This window comes from Tinamus guttatus, unplaced genomic scaffold, assembly GCF_059628265.1.
Source record: "Tinamus guttatus ecotype Peru unplaced genomic scaffold, ASM5962826v1 Tinamus_guttatus_pri_ptg000051l, whole genome shotgun sequence".
NCBI lineage: Eukaryota > Metazoa > Chordata > Aves > Tinamiformes > Tinamidae > Tinamus > Tinamus guttatus.
Window position 1 is genome coordinate 1,409,841 of NW_028288585.1, and position 18,427 is coordinate 1,428,267.

The following is an 18,427-nucleotide window of genomic DNA, read 5'->3' on the forward strand; positions in this document are numbered from 1 at the left end:
ACATATTTCCTTTTCTTCTAATAGCCCAATCAAGGTGCTTTTCTCAGTCTGTGACCTGTGTGACAAGGCCATGTAGCAGTTTAGCCCTGCTTAAAGGAAAGATCTTACTTAGTCTTCCCATTTTCCCTGTCTGTACTCATGACTCTATGTTCTCTGCTGCTTACCTGGAGCTTGCAAAGCCTGTCAGAGAAAGCCAGTTCAAAAGTAATTGGAAAAGGAAGATAAGAATCAATCATAAAAATCAGAGCAATCATCCATCTAACCCTGTGCTCTTTTCTCTGACTGTAACAGAGACAGTTAGAAGGAGCTGTAATTATGGCAGAGTGCACATCTATTTGACATTTAACCACCTGATTCTGCACTGCTGCTCTTAATAGGAGTTCTGACACTAAGGCACAGAAATCTCACAGCTCTCCTGTCACCTCACCTGGGAATTCAGCCTTTAGTCGAAGAACCCCAACACAGTAGCAGGACTTAAATGTACAACTCCTTCTGTCTTTTGAATCTTGGCCTTAAGGATATATCTACACTACAAATAACCTCACTACACTACACTACAAATTAACCTCAACATTCAATTTTTAACATGAATAAACTTAAATTTGGGGAATTATTTCCAATATGTAATAATTCTTTTTTTTTGTATTTATAAAATGCTAAAAAGATAATCTAGACAAACTATATATTATTCCTTGTACATATTTAATAAACATTTAAAAAGTCCTTAAAAGAGGGGTAACACTGCTAGCAGGTAAATTTCTGCAACTTAAAATCTCCAATGCCTAAATCTGTAGGATACCAACAAATCCAGGGAACATTTATCTATTTACAAAGATTTTCCAGTGTGTCATAGTTTTATTTGTGCTCACTAGAAAGCCTTGTAATCTCAGACAGCAAATCAAGCAAGTTTCTTAAGGCAATTTTACAAACTCCCTCTAAAGACAGTTTTGGTGAGATCAATGCTGAAACACTGGATATGACATCCCAAAGGAATGTCAGTTTTATGAGGCATTAAATTTATTACTAAGATAATGCTAACAATAGCCTCCTCTTAAATGAAGTATTTGATATTATAAACACAACAATTGCAAATGAGGAAGTTGTTTCAAAAATATTTACTTCAAGACACCTGCAACTTTCCTAGGAACACACAGTCAGGAATATGGCTACAGTACTGTTGAAAGATTTGTAGATCTTTTGAATTGAATTCATTAATAGAACCAAGGAAACCACCAGGGTGGAGAGTGAGTCAGTTTAAATACATATGAAACATTTCCAAAAATCCTATTAAGCCACAAAAACAAAGTTGTTGATAGCTACACTAAGAAAAATCTAGAGCTAGTTAAATTAAAAGAGAGAATGCAAAATGAACCACTTCTAGATTTCACAGTGAAGATATAAGGAAGTCGATTTGTAGCTTTGCATTAAAAGAATTTTTGGAACTAATTAAATTGCATATAAAAAGTAATAGCATTTTCAGAAATAATTAATTTCCCAAGCCTTTGGAATTTTACTTTGGAAATAAAATTTTCACTTCACCGTATTTGACATAGTGAAGGCAGACTCTGGAAAACTCAATGCAGTCTCTATTTATAAACAGTGGAAACTTGAAGAAAATACAGTAATGTAAAAAAAAAATAAGGACAGAAGAAAAATGCCTTACATGGGAAACTGAAGTACCTCCATTCGATTTCCTTGAAAATAAATGGAAAGGTGATTTGATCAAAAAAAAAAGAGACGTTAAGTATGTCTTTAACGTTATTCAGACAGACATAACAAAAACCAGTTGCTGGAGGCTGAAGTTACATGCTCAGGTGAAAAATAAAAAGCACGTTTTGAAATATGGGGATGACTAAAATACACTGAAAAGAATGGAGGAGAAGCCTGGTGAAGTGTCTTGCTGATGTCTTTCAGGTGGAGACTACTTCTGTAGAAAATATGCTTAGCCAAACTATAATGCTATAATTTCTGTGGCAGTGCAGGAGTACTGAGAGAAATACAATGTCCTGACAGGCAGGAAGCCAGAGGAGATAACACAGTGGTCCGTGGTGTTTAAATTCCATGCAATGCTAGATCAGCACCCAAACTTTTTTGTGTTTTTTGAATAGTAATATCGGACCATGGACTTTTCTGGGTAACATCTCACTGTAGCAGTAATATGCTGCTCTGAGTGCCTGAAGCCAACAGGAGGAACACTCAGAACAGCCTAGTGTCTCTTGTCCAGGAATGGGAAAGATGGAATGAGTGGCCATCTCTACTGGCCCATTTATCCCAATGACTCCAGAATTAAATTTCTCCCAGAATTAAAAAGAGAGAATATTGCTTAGCAAGGCCTTATGCCTCAAATAAGCATAATAATCCATTTCACTAAAGATGACAAAACCAAAAATTTGGACAAATTCTCTAGTGGTAGAGCATGGAGGAACACTGGTCTTTCTATTAAGTATCGGGAAGTTTTGAGGCCTGCTGGAGATGAGATAGACAAACCCAATCAATACATTGGCAAAATACTGGACTATTAACATATTTATTTTTATTCAGAAAATATTTTTTGTGGATTATACTACTGTAACAATATGAAAGAAGTGACATGCATATGAATTCTACTTTTTCATTGCCATAACTGCACCACTTCAAATTTTCACTGGGTTTAGGATTTTCTTGTAAGTGGAGACAACAAAATAGAGCATGTATTTCAATATAGGACACTGTAACACTGCACAGATCCAGTCTAAAAGCTTTCAGGGTTTCATCTCTCTTGTTCTGAATGATCTCTCTACACTGCATTTCTGTAAACATATCACATTAGTGTACACTCTTTCATCCTTTGGGAGATCTGTAAAGCATCCAGTAGGACCAACTTAGACATAAGACATTTCACACACTTTTATCAAAAAAAAAAAAAAGTCAGGTTATCTGCATGTCACTGTTTAAAAGCAGAACCTAAACTGCTCAGTGACTGAAGAGCAAGATCATATCCCAGCGTGATGTATCAGATCCTCAGGACACAGAAAGTAACACAGTTATGATTTTAATAATCATATGTTGACTCAAATGATATGATGCAACTGCATCTATAACATATCCATTAGACAAAAGCTATTAACACTGGATTTGAAATAATGTCCTGGTATCTTTTTTGCTCTTGAAATAAAAGACCATAGTCATCATTTGATTCAGTGAGATGGTAAATCTGTACTTGTTAATAGATTTCATATATGTCTCAATAAATTTTTCAAGCTGACATAATTTTGAGCTCAGAACCTACAAAGCATTCTTCTTTATCCTTATTGTTATGTAAGCTTTGATACAGTTTTTTTTTCCCGTGATGTGAAAGAAATACTCCTATCCAGGCTTATTCCTCTTAAGATGATAGAGAGATATTTGACCTAGGTTCCTTCTATAGTCAACGGACTTTAAGACTGGTTGCCATCTTCACTATCTGTTGATAGTTCTAAGTTTAAACTCTGTGATCTTGGATGCTACTAAGCAAAATCTCATTTCAAAATAATATGAAAATGAAAAGAAAATGCATGCCTCAGGCCAAGTCAAACTGGGGAGTAACACACTAAAGCATGGTGTTTCTTCTTCCCTTTACATCTCGTTTTATGGTCTAACCTAACTCACTAGCTCTCACATGAGCCTTCCACATGTTTCTTCAAGTTTGACACACCACTATTAACATAGTCAATTTTCCATAGTTTCTTAGATCTTATTTTTATGCATGTTCAGAGGCTTCTAATTTATATCCTTAATATTTCCTGCCTGCATGCCTTATTAATCTTCAAAATCCAATCTTCAAAACTGCTTAAGAACACTTAAAAATGTTGCTGAAGTAAGTGGAAATTAGAACTCTGAATATGTCAAGTACTATGCAAATGAAAAGTATACAAAAATCAAGGTTCTCTAAGTAAGGCAGCCAAATGGAATATATCATTCCTTTTTAAATACATTATAATTCCAATCTGTAATAGCAAATTTAGATCTGGATATCGTGTTGGATGAAAATCATCAGTTAGTTATACACTCAATATGGTGCCTTAATGCTCAAAAGAAAGCTCATGAGAAAACTGGTAACTTCATATAATATGTAAGATTCAGATGATCTGCTACAAGTATAACAGGGAAGCATGACTTCTATAATTAAGTAAAAAGGAATATTAAATAGACATTAGATGTGTCCTGCCCTGTTTGTCATTAAGCAGAGCAGAGATCTTGTTAGAATCAACATGTTATTGTGTAATTAAATGCATTGGAAATGTAAATCCCCATGGGAGTTGAATAAAGACTGCAAACTAAATAAAAACTGCAAACAAAATAAAAACTGCAAACTTGGGTGGTGGTGACGGCTAGTAGAATATTTAAAAAGAACATGAGTATTGTTGTGACCATTTCACTGATAAAAAGATAAAGACAGATGCTGAGATTCTGAAGTCTGCTGTTCCCATTGTTTGGCTAAAGGCAATTGTGTGCAATGCTGAGATTATAAAACAATCAGCTCTCATGTTTATACATATATACAACAGTTTAATTTTAAGCATGAACAGGAAATTACCATTATAAATTTATCAACTCTATAATTTCCATTGCAAAATGGAAAAAAAAGTATCTCCATAACCATTTTTCCAACATTATATATCATATCACACGTTAACTCAGACTCTTTGCTTTAGAATATTAAGAAATTTGAAGAACTATCTGTCTCTAAAGTACGGTCATATTTAGAATTGTTCCCAAAGGAGAAACACAAAATTCTGTATTTTTGCAGAATCAATACTCTGCAGAAAAATTTGCTAAAACTAGGTATCTGCAGCTTTTTTATACTTGATATCTCTTAAAAGCATAGCAGTAATAATAATTATAAAGCCCTAACAGCAAATCCAGAATCCCATGTTTATACTCTCTACCTAACTTCTGCTACATCTTTATTATGCTGTTGTTGTTTGAATGGATTCTCTATCGTTTGAAATTAAAAAAAACTCAGCTTTCAAACATCAACATTTAACTTACTTAAATGAAATTTGGTACTATTTTTATAACTTCGGTTTCAACGTATAACTTCAACAAGCTACTGTTTAAAGAAATGACAGCATAGCTTCAAGGCCTAAAGGTCATTAGTCATTTTGTCTTATGTCAATATTATTACTATTATTAGAATGACCAAACCAGCCTTTAATAAATCCACTGACCATAAGTCACTTTAGTACACTAAGATGAGAGATGAATGATACTAAATGCTTTTGCTACAGATAATTCAACTCAGATATTAAAACTCACGATGGCTAAGTTAACCAAGAATTATTAAAGGACCAAAATTGGAAACCTCTCCTCGGGCTCAATTTAATTCGGACAAATATTGAAGTGTTTAGGTATGAGCATCTTCCCAGACTGTAAGGGCTCTCGAGAAAAGAATTATTTCCTGAGGTACCAGAACAATAAATATCATTATATCATTACCTTTTCTACAGAACTACCAAATTCAATAAGTCAGGGAAAGCAAAGGTGTAAGAAACAAAGAGAAAACAGTCAATTATTTTATTATATTTAAAATAAACCAAAGTTTATTTCAAGCCTTGAACATAATTCTCAACTGTTTCTTCTCCTATCATTTTTCTTCTCTTTGTGCATGTATACTAGGCCTTGATAATCATGTACTAGTAACCACAACAAAGAATGGGTTACTAGTTCTGGTTTCTGTTAATATTTTAGTAATGACCCCTAAGTCAGATTTTCATACATCCTGGTTATAGTGAGGTGTGGTCTATCCTGCAATAAATCTAAAAGTTTGGAGTAATTTTATTATTGCTTCATTTAAAATTACACAGAAAATGTTGGACAAATGACAAGACCTGCATCTGTGCTGTCAGTCATTAAAACATTTTGGATGGTTTAAATCGTTAAATCTCCTTCAACTGAGAAGAAACCTCAAATGTCAGAGCTCAGTTTGTTGTCAGCATGTTTCATACTCAGCTGCTACCTTTCAATTTTTTATTAGTGCTTAGCAAGAAGTAACACATCAAGGACAGTTAGCACACCCACCAGTTGTTCACAGAGTTTACTCACCCTTTGACCCTCTTTGCCAGGTGGACCTTGGGGACCCTCCAATCCTGGCAAACCCTGAAAATACAAACATTAAACAAATATAGCATTCAATGCTATTTTCACCCTGCATTATTCTATTCAAGTGAGATTATGCCAAAGAGCCAGATGTCAGGATAAAGCATTTATTTCTAATAACAAAAATAGGTTAGACATAATAACCTCTTCTGGGGTGATGTTACATTCAAGATCGGAAAAAATGCAAACTAATTATTAATCACATTCCTCCACATACAGGCTGAATCACTTGGAAAAGAAGATATAGGTCAGCACTGAAGTAAATTATAAATGTAATAAGCTACAGTTTTATATGAACAGTTACTTATTTTCTTCAGTTAGGATGTCATAAGAAAACAGAGAAGCTATATTAAATGAATGACAACTTACACTAAAACTCAAATTTAGATTTAGGAGGTGGAGGGAAAGGGGAATGAAGGGGACACGCTCACATGGCCTAAATATAGCAGGCAGCCTTATGCTTACTCCACTCTCCGAATCAGGTCTCTGCATTCTCCCCAGAGAGCCCCCTCTTTGCTCTCTCCCACGAGCAGGCACAGGAGCTTTGGGTATCTCCATATGCACTCTGCTTCTGATGTCAGTGCAGGATCTGTCCTTCCAGTCACAGGATTAGAGACTTTTTCTGAGGCTTCAAAGCTTTAATTTTATGTCTGATTAACATACAATATAATCATAAAGCCATCAAGTAACAGCTTTGTGCTTAGAACAATGTCCCCCTTGCTTTATCAGTCATCCTGGGATACAAATACTTCTTAAAATGACTTTGGGGAAGCTATCCAATTTCCATTTCTGTCATAAAAGGTATAAAATGAGCTTTGATATAATTAGCAAAGAATACAGATCTGCTCTACTCTGTATAATAAGAAGAAGAATAAAAAAAACTCTTCAGTGTAATATTGCATACACTTTCAGGGTATGAAAAAATTAACTAATTTTTAGTTTATTTAACAATAGTTATTATTTCAGTGCTACATATACATCTGGTGAAATCATGAGCTCCTTATTTAGAATCAGTTATGCATCTTTACTCTGTTGCCCCAAATATGGATAAATTGCAGCTCAATAGAACAAATGTTTTAACAAAAATGTTCAGATTTCCAGAAATGAACTTAGAAAACCTTAATGATCTCTAATTCCCCAGATAAACTTGAAAAAAGTAATTTGACTGTGTCAAGATCATGCCCTTCAAGTGTAATTATCACTTCATAAAAATGAACTCCAGCTTCAATTTTAAATAATTCTCACTTTAAGAGTTTTTCTTAGGATTTCTCCACCTTCAACTATAGAAATCAGAAGAATATGTCAGACATTATTTTACTATAGGGTGTATTTCTTTGTTCACTTCAACATATAATGTTAACAAAGTAAGATGCAGGATCTGCTACAAAACTGCTGCATACTTTTTATTTCCTTAATTTCCCCAAAGTTTATGGAGCTAAAGTATGTGCATTAAGAAGAGCGTCTCCAGCAGGTCGAGGGAGGTGATCCTGCCCCTCTACTCAGCCGTGCTGAGGCCACATCTGGACTATTGTGTCCAGTTCTGGGCTCCACAGTACAAGAGGGATGTGGAGCTGCTGGAGAGAGTCCAGCGCAGGGCTACAAGGATGATCAGGGGCCTGGAACATCTGCACTATGAGGAGAGGCTGAGGGAGCTGGGTCTGTTCAGCCTGGAGAAGAGAAGGCTGAGAGGGGACCTGATCAGTTTCTATAAGGGAGGCAGTGAGGAGGATGGTGCTGGCCTCTTTTCAGTGGTGGCCACCGACAGAACTAGGGGAAATGGCCAGAAACTGAAGCATCAAAAGTTCCACAGGAACTATGTCTATGTCTATGTATGACAACGAAAAACACAATGTGTCCAATAAATCATAATACATTAATTAAGGTGCAGTTATGTAGCTTATACATTGCTTATAAAGCAATATGTGAATATGAGCTCTGTAAAACTCATTGTTTTCTCTTCAAGGTAGTTTGAAAATCTGTTAAGAACTCTCACTACTACCAATACTCTATTTTTCTAAAAAATTCTGGACATTCAGGAAAAGGTGGAGTTTTGTTTTGTTAATATTTCAATTTTTGTGACAATTTGATGTAGGCGAATGAGATGAAACTCTGCAACGTCTGTGTTATGAAGGTGGAAATACTTAGCCTCACATATCTGTACAATGAGGTTCCAAGGGGATAAGAATTTTACATTCTACAACAATGTATCTGCACAATAATGATAATTAATAGCCTTTTTTAAATTCTAGACTTATTCTTTTTCTTCTCTTTCTACAATATTATTGTCAATAAAAAGGAACTAGATAAGGTTTATCTTCAAGGAAAGGGAGGAGAACTGCTTACAAATAGTAACTAGGCAGGGAGGACTACACTGTTCAAGAAGCCATATCCTGACATTGAAACTGAGCTAAAAGTTCACACTAAATTCAGAGAGATCTTTGGTTTAAGAAGTGATAAGACAACTCGAACCATGTTAACTAAAATGTCTGTAGAATTGTAATAAATTAGCAATGGTAATGAATTAGCAACAGCAGCACGATCTCTGTAAATAGCTATGTAAAACATCGTCAGCTAAATTCCTATAAAACTTGGCAAAGAACTAAAAAGTCCATCATGAAAAAGGAGTATGTACTTGCAAGAAGGCAGCCAAAAGTATCTACTTCATCTTTTCCCTATTTAACTTCTGGAGCTCTACCTCTGGAGCTCAGAGATCAGATTCTCTATTTGCTTAATCTATACAAATAACGGGTGGGGGACAAAACCCCTCAAAAGAACTTTCTTTGGTATCTTTCTTTGGTCAGGTAAGTCCCTTGGATTTATGTGTTTGAAGATTGATGAATATGAAATGGAAATATGTTTAAAACATGGTAGACAGCCAAACATGGGGTCGTACAATCTTGAAAATGATGCTGACAGTGGAAACTTGTGAATTCCTTTATGAAGAGGTAAACTTTAATGGGAAGTTTGGGCAAAGGAAAATATCCTGGCTACGAAGTCAGATAAAAAAAAAAAAAAAGCAAGTATGCCTGGAAGCATAAGCTCACAGATATTTCAACAAAGTGGTGATGAAAACTTAGACTAAGGGTTAGTCTAAGGAATAGGGAAAAAGTGGTAGATTTAAAAAATGCTACAGTCAAATAAGTGAGGTTTTAAAATAATTTGCATCTCTCATTGCAAATATCTGTAGCAAATAAGCTGTTTATTATATAGTTATGACACCACAAAAATGCCAGGACGATGATGAAATAACTAGATATATGCTTTTTGAGCATCTTATTTATCTTAATCTTTGAAAATTAGAAGAAAATACTAAACTTAGAAGACAATGTGCTCTATATTGACATTTTTGGCAAGTAACTGAAGGTACAATCTCATGAGAGTTACTAAACTTGAGATGGAAGAAGTAAACTGTGTTTGGATGGTAGATGATAGAAATATCACCTAGCAGCCCAGTCAGTTAAACTGTTTTAAGTTTCATAAGGTATCAGTTTAAAGTGTACTAGCTGGCATGTCAGTACCAGAAGCTATGTAGTACAGGAGAAGGGCTAAAATCCTGTGGTATGACCATACAAATATAAAAAGAAAGAAAAGAAAAAAAAAATAAAGACCTTTAATTACCTGTTATATGAAGACAAATATCCACAGAGGCACCTTACAGACTTGGTTCATAATTTAACAGTTCAAAATCACTGCCTAAGAACACTCTGAACAGAAGTGAAGCATTTATCATGACTTCTTGGTCAATTAAAAAAAACAAAACAGCTGAAGTGGAAGAGTGAAGTTACTTCAAGTTGTTATTCATATTACTTCCTCTGGAAGCTTACAGCTGAAGCATACAGCCAAAAGCATATTCAACAAGTATTACACAAGTGAGTGTATTTTTAGTATTCTGAAAGTTACTTCAAAATGCACCTAATAGTTTTTGAAGCAGACAGCTAGACAGCTGCTTTATGCACTGTTGGGTAGTGTTGTTGAAATAGATTCCAAACACAAGAGCCTCTCTTTCCCAATACAAAATAGACACAAAATGCAAATGCTAACAGTAATAAAAAAGGCCTCCTTACGGCACAAAAAGTATTTTATCATAGACCTTTACAGATTATTTTTCCATCTTCTAAACATAAAATTGATTTCATCCATTTTTTTCCTCACTATAAATTCAGGCTTACACATAACTCGGATTTTTATGGAATAAATGTGACTACACAGGGAGAAAGTGCACGAAGTACAGTGAGGCAAGTGAAGCCAAGATAAAGGCTAAATTAGCTATGCAGAAACATCTCTTGTGGCAGGGTAAGAACAAGTCATTTTTTGCCATCTGACTCTGTGAGTTTTATAAATTGCTACTTTGAAAAGATTCAGCTCTCATAGACACTATTTGTCAAAGCACTTCTGAAATTATGTTTATAAACATAAAGGTATATATCTCTACTGAAACATGCATGAAGAGATCAACAGCAGAATTTTCTTTTATAAGTGGATTGCTGGGTGACTCCCACAGCAGAGGGTTGACCTAGTTCCTGATCACACAGCTCGCACTAGTATAAAGAAAAGTTCTGGCACACTTCAGATGAACCAGCTATGTAGTGATCTCTCTGCAAAGTCCACAGCAGTATAAAAGCTCATAAACCAACAGTCAGGTAAAAAGTGGCCACTGATTTAAAGGAGAATCCAAAAGTAACATCATGTGGGAACACAGTAAACAGCTGCAGCCACAAAGAATCCCAGAGCATTCCCCAGCTGCCAAGTACTGCATGAAGCATGGACAGGGTGGCTGGTGCTGCACGCGCGCAAGGAAGCCTCAGTGATAGAGGAAAACACACAAGATCCATCAAGATGTAATTAGTTATGACTTAAATTCATCTACTTCTCTGTGGCTGTGTTACCAGGAAGTAACTTTTACTGTTCAGGTAATGATTTTCTTCATCCTCCTATGTTGAGGATATTTCTCTCTCTGGCCTGTTTCCACGAGGGGAAATCTGTGGCTTCCATTCTTTTAAGACCAGGGATTACCCCCCAGCAAGCAAAGAAGTCAAAATATACCTTATCCAAAGCCAGGGTCACTGCAGTGTTGCCTTGCCAGGTATCTCCAAGTCACTCTCTTTCCCGTGACTACCCCACTGCCCTCCTTTAAGTAGCCCAAATGGAAGGGAAAGACATATCTTAAATATGGCTATGATTTTTTCCTCTCCTCAACTGTAAGATTTCCCATCACTATGTACACAGAAACCCATAGAGCCTGTAGACTCACTTTGCTGCTACAGGACTTTGCTAAAGTGGAAAAAAAATGTCACAAAGAATTCACAAACAAATGCTCCATTTTTTATCACATTACTGCTTAGGTGAGATAAATTTGGCAATTACTTCTTTCACAATCTTTTCACAATTGTTTATACACATCTTCAGCATTTCCTAATGTGATCTGGTCCCACTCACATCCCCACTGAAGTAAATGGCACATTGAAAAGTTGGCACATTGAAAAGTTTGGGATCTCATGACTGTTGCTACTGGAACAGACTGTTTGGCTCTTGAGTGTGAAGAGCAATAGACTTCATCTGCTTTCAGAACTGTTGCCAACCCATTTGCTTCAGGGTAAAAAAAAAGACAGCATTTAGCAATAAATATTTCAGATTGCATGAAAACATAATCATTTTTGTGTTAATTTATTACTGAAACGAACAGAAAATAGGTTTCTCATTAATTTTGTTTTTCTTTGGGTTTGATCATATCTACATAACTCAACTTGAAATCTGTTCACACTTTATGAACCAAATACCTTCTTAGACATGGGTTTATTTTCTAAGTGAAAAAAAAAGCATCATCTAAATTCAATGATTCTTTACACAATGTCTATTTTTAATTAAAAAGTATAGAGAACTCCTTAAATCATTCTTCTAAAGAAGGACATATAAATAATCTTCACGCCAATTTTGTAGACTGCAAATTATTGAAAAACATAAATCTCCTGTGAGGCCAAGACATGAATCTTATCTGCATAAAGAAGATTTAAAAAGGATTGAAAGTTCTGGAACATCTTCTATTTCACTTAATAAAGCTACCTTGATAGGATCTGCCTCCATATTTAGAAAGCATTAAAAAAAAATCTGTGACTGTTCCTGAGAGATCATGAGAGCTAAAGAACAGAATTGTTCAATATTTTCATGAAATTAGTACACTTGCCATGAAAAAGTTCAAATAGTTAAAATTCAGATTCTTCTTTAGAGGGATATATATGAAGATATACAAGATTTAGAATGAAAATATGAAATAGTTTTCTGTCTATACTTCCTTGAGTTAACTAGCATGCCTCTCTCCTTGCTTTACCTCATTATGCAAAAGGAATGAGAGGATCATATTAGCTGGGACACTTCTTAGCAGGGCTACCCTTTCGGGTAACGGAAGCTATCCACAAGACAGGTCTTAGTTTTCAGTGTTAATAGGAAAGAAGTCATTTGCCTGAGTTGAGATATGCATTCAGTGCTTGCTATTTCAGGGAGAATATCTGAAATACCATTACCCATTACAACAGAAGAAAACATATGGACAGCATATGTTATCTCTTCCGAGCTCTGCCTAAATGCCAAATAATGACACTGCAATTAAAAGTATTACATAACATGAATTTGTGAAAGTATTTTCTGAGCAATATTGCTGGCAACGAGTTAGGATTTCAGCTCTACACAAGCCCCTGCAGCCATTACCCCAGGAGAGCTGCTGCTGTTTACTGGGCACTGGCCAACAGTGACCGCCGGGCTTCTCGGGACCTGAGCGTGCGGCTTCCTCCCGCAGCCCGCACCGCGCTGTATTTGTGCACGAGCTTCCTTTGGCTTGACTGAACCCGACCTGGGAGCCAACATTTCAGTTATCTGTTTAGTAAGCAAGTCTTGGGTATGTCTGCCTGTGACTGCCTTAAGCCTTGGCCGCTGCGTAAACACTTGGTGCCATCTGCATGAGTATTTTGTAACTCCCGAAAGGGATAGGTTCACAGGAACGTACAGACGGACACTCGTTTTCCTCAGGAACTAAAGGCAGTGTATCGAGTGTCAAGAGAAATACTTTTCATATATTTTACAAGAGAGATTGCAGCACTACCTTCCCTCACCTGTCACTCTTCAGAGACGATATGCACTGGCTTAAGCTGTGGATGCCAGAGCGAGCGAGCGAGCAGCTCAGACAACTGGGGCACTTCAGAAAAGAGTCGTTGGCTCCTTACACTAAATCCCACATTTTGACAAAACTGCACAGCGGAACAGTGCAATCCCCGCTGTTTATTCTCTAAAGGGTCCTTCATAACAGGAACAATTTAACAGGAAACTTAAACACTGAAAGGCTTAAAAATAACACATTCCTGCATAAATTGGATATAATTAGATGATTAGGATGAAAAGTTCAAAATATATTCCTAATGCGCATGATACCACATTTGAAAAATACTAAAAAGAGAAATCTGGTGCTTACAGAGTAATCCAGAAGGCCAAAATACCAAGAAAATGAAAGGCAGCATAAATGAAGGATGAGTAGTAATCTTGACTTTGGACTACTCCCATAAGTGAGGACAGAAAATACAAACATACGTCTTGAACCACGTGGTACAAATGACTCCATGGAAACATATAAAAACCTTTAAATCATTATTAAAAGTGCTCAAATATGTAGAAACATGTTAAAGTTAGTGATTAGAGAGAATGAAATGTATTGGCATGAATAATGCATGAGCTAAATGAATACACTTAAAACTCTCTGTGATTTCTAACTTTAACAGGATTCTATACAGACCCTATATATTTTTCATATATTTCTTTTGGCAACCTAGTGTATTTTGCATTACAATGCTGCTCCTTTCTTTCCCTCTGATTTCATCACTTTAAGGTAGATATGGAAAGTTTTGTTAATATATCTTCCTTAGATGATATATTAGCAAAACTTTCCATATCTGCCTTAAAGAAACGCATGGGCTGCGAATTCTAATTCCAATGCTGTTAACCTTTGAAGTATATGGTCAGGTAGCTATCTAACAATTTCTTTTGCACTTCTTTTTTATTGTTTCAAGCAAGAAGTTTTTTTTAGAGGTGCATGCTTAAGGATTCTGGTAGAAATGTTCTCTTAAATTGTATCAAACTGGACAAGGCTATTCAAAGCACTTAGATTTTGACAGAGCAAAGCATTTCTGAGCTATGAAATTTGCATTTCAAACAGACTAAATCATTTCTGTATCTCCAAAAGCAGTAGCATTATTTCCCCTTTTATATAGTTTGGCAGGTGCTCATTCACCTGACAATATTTTACAGCTGCAGGGAATTCATGAGTTCTGCCATACATACTACTTCTGAGTATCCCTTACCCATTGAAGAAACTATACTGACTGTTATTTGTCAGTTGAATACTTTCTAAAACACAGGTAGATTTCTCCTCCAAGTATCAGTTAACTTCACTCTTCTGATTTTAATTCTGTTACAAGTTGGAGTCCAGAGAGCCCTGCTATGTTTCTGAGCAGCACAAGATTTACTCTGTCTCAGCATTTCCTTTTAGATATGTGAGTCACTGACACCCTTTAGATTTTCACAGGTACCATTAGCAAGGACAAATGGAGAAGAAGAGTTCCTGCTGTTTACTGCTAGATGCCTCTGTAAATGACCTGTGGACTCGGGGACCACCATCAGCTCTCAGGGGCTTCCCGCAGAGGCTTAGTCATGTTCAGTGCCCTGGTAAGGAGGACAACCCTACAGGATGGACGGCGCCTGGGGACAACTCTCCGGCTTCAGCCCCCCGCTTCCTCCCCATATCCCAAATGTGGACCAATAGTTGGAAAGGGCCAGTGCATCTATGCGGGAATGTCTGTTTCCAAAACATTAGTGGGGGACAAGGAGCCTTGGCCTAATGAGCAGGCTGAAACTTTCTTCATCTCACTAAGCCTACACCTGCACAGTACTAAATTATCTTGGGACCAGCATAAATGCTGGATCTTCCCCAGTTTATTTCACTGGTGCATGTTTTCCATAGAAATAGGAGTGGAAGAGCAGCACAGGGCAGCAGGGTTTCACAATGGCATCATTTTCCTGCTGTCTCATGACAGGAAGATAGTGACCAGTTTTCCCATACAGGCACAAGCAAGTCCCTTTAAATATTCCCTCCCTCCTCAAACCTGGAGAGCAGTATCAAGTTATTTTGGAGTTAGCTCTAACATGCGTCATTCGTGTGTTAGTGCGTCATTATTTTTGCTTCTCTCCTTTCCCAACATAATAATTTGTTTTGCATTTCTATAAAAAGAGAACAAAAATTATTTTCTCACTAGGACAAATTAAAAATGATTCCAAATATAGGATAAATTTATGACATTATGCATGAGCCCCAAGTAAATGAAAGATTTTAAAACTCTAGATTTAACTAGGCTCATAACTGAAACACTGATGTCACTTTTTGGCTGTAACAACATGAATGGTCCTGACATAATTAGTTCTCATTCAGTGACATATTAGCCATGATATTATCTGACCTATTATCTATTTATGGCAAGATAAGGTCTCCACCCTTTACACTTATATATCATAAAAGTCATGATGACACAGAAGTCACACAAATAAGTAAACTATGAAGATCATATTTTCCCCTAACCACCATCATTCATGTCATTCATATTCTTTTAATTCTAGCCAACAGAAATACATGACTATTTACAGTGGCAGACAGAGACAGAGACAGAGACGTCCTGCTGGGCCATATATTTCCACTACGTTGTAACCTGTCTTCGAATTTCTAAACTAATTCATCCTCCTGCCTGTCTCTTCCCTCAGCTAACAACCACATGTTTCAGTACTTTGGGTACTTATTGCAAGAAGACTCACGTCTTTTTTTTTTTCAAAATTTAAATGCTTCCTTTTAAAACTGTGAAGACAACCATCAGTGGCTGTACCAATGCAGTGCCATCTTGCTGTGCCTGGATCAATTGATCTGAAACATTTGCATATTGTTTTATAATCAAAGATTTGACAATCCTTTTTATTAATGCGTATCATCTGAGCTAAAGAAAGAGTATATTCAGTCAATTCAATTCAGCAGCTTTTTATTTTCAGTGTTGGAGTTGCCAGCCTTTGAATATGAGTTTTAGAAAAGCCAAGTGCCCACAATAGCACTGAAAACAATGCAACAATATACAATCAGATCCTCTAGAAACAGGCCTAGCACATCCAGGTGCTGCTCTGAGAATAGACTTAGTCATTATTCTGTCATTTACGCAAGGATAGTATTGTTACTCATAACACATGGAAAATAAATATCCTCCACTCTTTTTTTTGTGTCTTATCCTCAAAACTATCATACTTCTATCTCAGTGATCCCTTCAAGATGTGTAATAATCTATTTGAAACATGATCCTACTCTCAGCAATCTATTACAGCAACAACCCTAGAATCAAGGGCTGTTAAATAAATATACTTCACCATTAATGGTTCTAACATTTTTACTGTACGCTAAAGAGATGTTAAGGGCATAATTGGCCCTGCTTATCTTCAGTAAGGCATGAAATTTAGCAATAGATACCAATCTTGGGACACTACTAGTTTATCACTAGGAAATCAAAATACTGCCTATTTGGATTTCCTAATCCCTAACTGAGTACAATAAACTATGCCCATGTAATTTTGGAATCTTACAATAGAAACCTGCAGTGTTTGTTAGACCTGATGGAGATCCTTTTTGCCATGCTCTTGGAAATAAAGAGAATGAAAAAGTAGAGAATAATTAATAGTAGTATGAATAAGAACTATTGTTCTTATGAAAAAATTACAGGATTACATAGCCAATATAAATTGATTTAGTTCGTAAGTGGTGACTCTTGGGGAGGAGTTGGTCATGCTGTAGAGGTACAGCTTGGGAATGCAGGAGTTAGTTAGTTATGTTTCATTTCTTTCATGGTGTTTTGCATCATTCTCAATTGTTTTCACCTAAATGAATTGACCTTACTGAGCGGCCTTTTCATTTTATTTTGTGCATAAAATTACTTGGATTCAGACAGGTCTTACCACTTTTATAAAACTAATCTTACCCTAGAGAGTTTTGGGAAGCATTTGTCTTAGGTATGGTACATGCTTGGGGCAGTTCAGATTTTTGCAAGTAAATAAAATCCCCTTTCTATCATCTATATGGAAGTATCTGCAACAAATACACAGGGCAAAAAATTATCCAGATTTTCTTTTGGGGGAACAGTAGCAAATCCTCATAAAGAAAATGCGTTTGATCCATGTTCAGTAAATCTGTTTTGGATACTTGGGAAACAATCCTGTATGACCTCACCTATTCTTTTTTCAAGTAGAATACAAGAAAGAGAACGACATACTAAGTGAATTTATATCAGAACTTGCAAGAATTCCCAAGTCTTACACACAGAGGCTGAAAAATGCTTTCTGTTCATCAAATTTTAATTCTTCTTCTTTTTTTTTTATGAACATAAAAGATAGGTACATGTCTGTTCTTTCTTTCTTTTCTCTCTTTTTGAATTGTAGAATCAACAAGGGAAACTAAATCACTGAAATATTATTCTTTGTAAGAATTTCTCTTATGTAGAATCTCTTACGTAGTTTTATGGTACCTTTGTTAATTTTCATGTTTTAACCTATAAACTCTCGGATAGTTGCGGGATTGCACCTAATTTCTCCTTAAGATGCTACAAGCGCCTGGCTCCAACAGGAACATAGTTATTCAATGTTCACAATTTAGAATATTTTTGAAATTTACACAGATACTATTATATGATTTTTTTTTTGTATTTTTCAATGAACTGGTAAAACAATTATGTCATGACTAACTATAGTGGCTAAAAATGCATGATCAAAGATTTCTGCATATGTTTGCCATCCAAAAACAGAAATCATACTCCTTGGTTGAAAATATTTTCTTATGTATTCTGTAGAGAATGGAGGATCTTTCCTTACTCCTCATGAACATAATTTAGATAGATAAACTCCTGTTTTTATCACTTTATCATAGTCAAACCTGTATCCAGTATGGAGGAATTTCCATATGAAATGGAAATACTGCTATGATAATTAACAATACGTATTAAAACCTATTAAAACAATACCTATAAAACTATAATAATAATAATAATAATAATTAGTAAAAAAGTCATCTGCCCTCATAAGATGATGATAAAAACAGCAAGAGTGTATGATTAAATCAGATTTAACTCAAAAGACGATATGGTAATATAAACACTTAATCACATGAAGCGATCACTAGCCGTAAGAGATTGGGAAGAACAAAAGTTGTTTCTTCAAGACTAGCCACCACAAAACCTCTCAAGTCTGCCTACAC

At 35.8% G+C, this 18,427-nt stretch overlaps 1 protein-coding gene across 1 annotated transcript in view; it reads right to left on the reverse strand.

Annotated features, from left to right (window-relative positions):
* COL19A1 (collagen type XIX alpha 1 chain) overlaps positions 1-18,427 on the reverse strand; it is a 179,007-nt gene that overhangs the window by 67,802 nt on the left and 92,778 nt on the right. Inside the window, exon 14 of the mRNA XM_088539915.1 lies at positions 6,064-6,117. Coding sequence (XP_088396041.1) covers positions 6,064-6,117 — 54 coding nt within the window. The remainder of the gene's footprint in view (positions 1-6,063; positions 6,118-18,427) is intronic.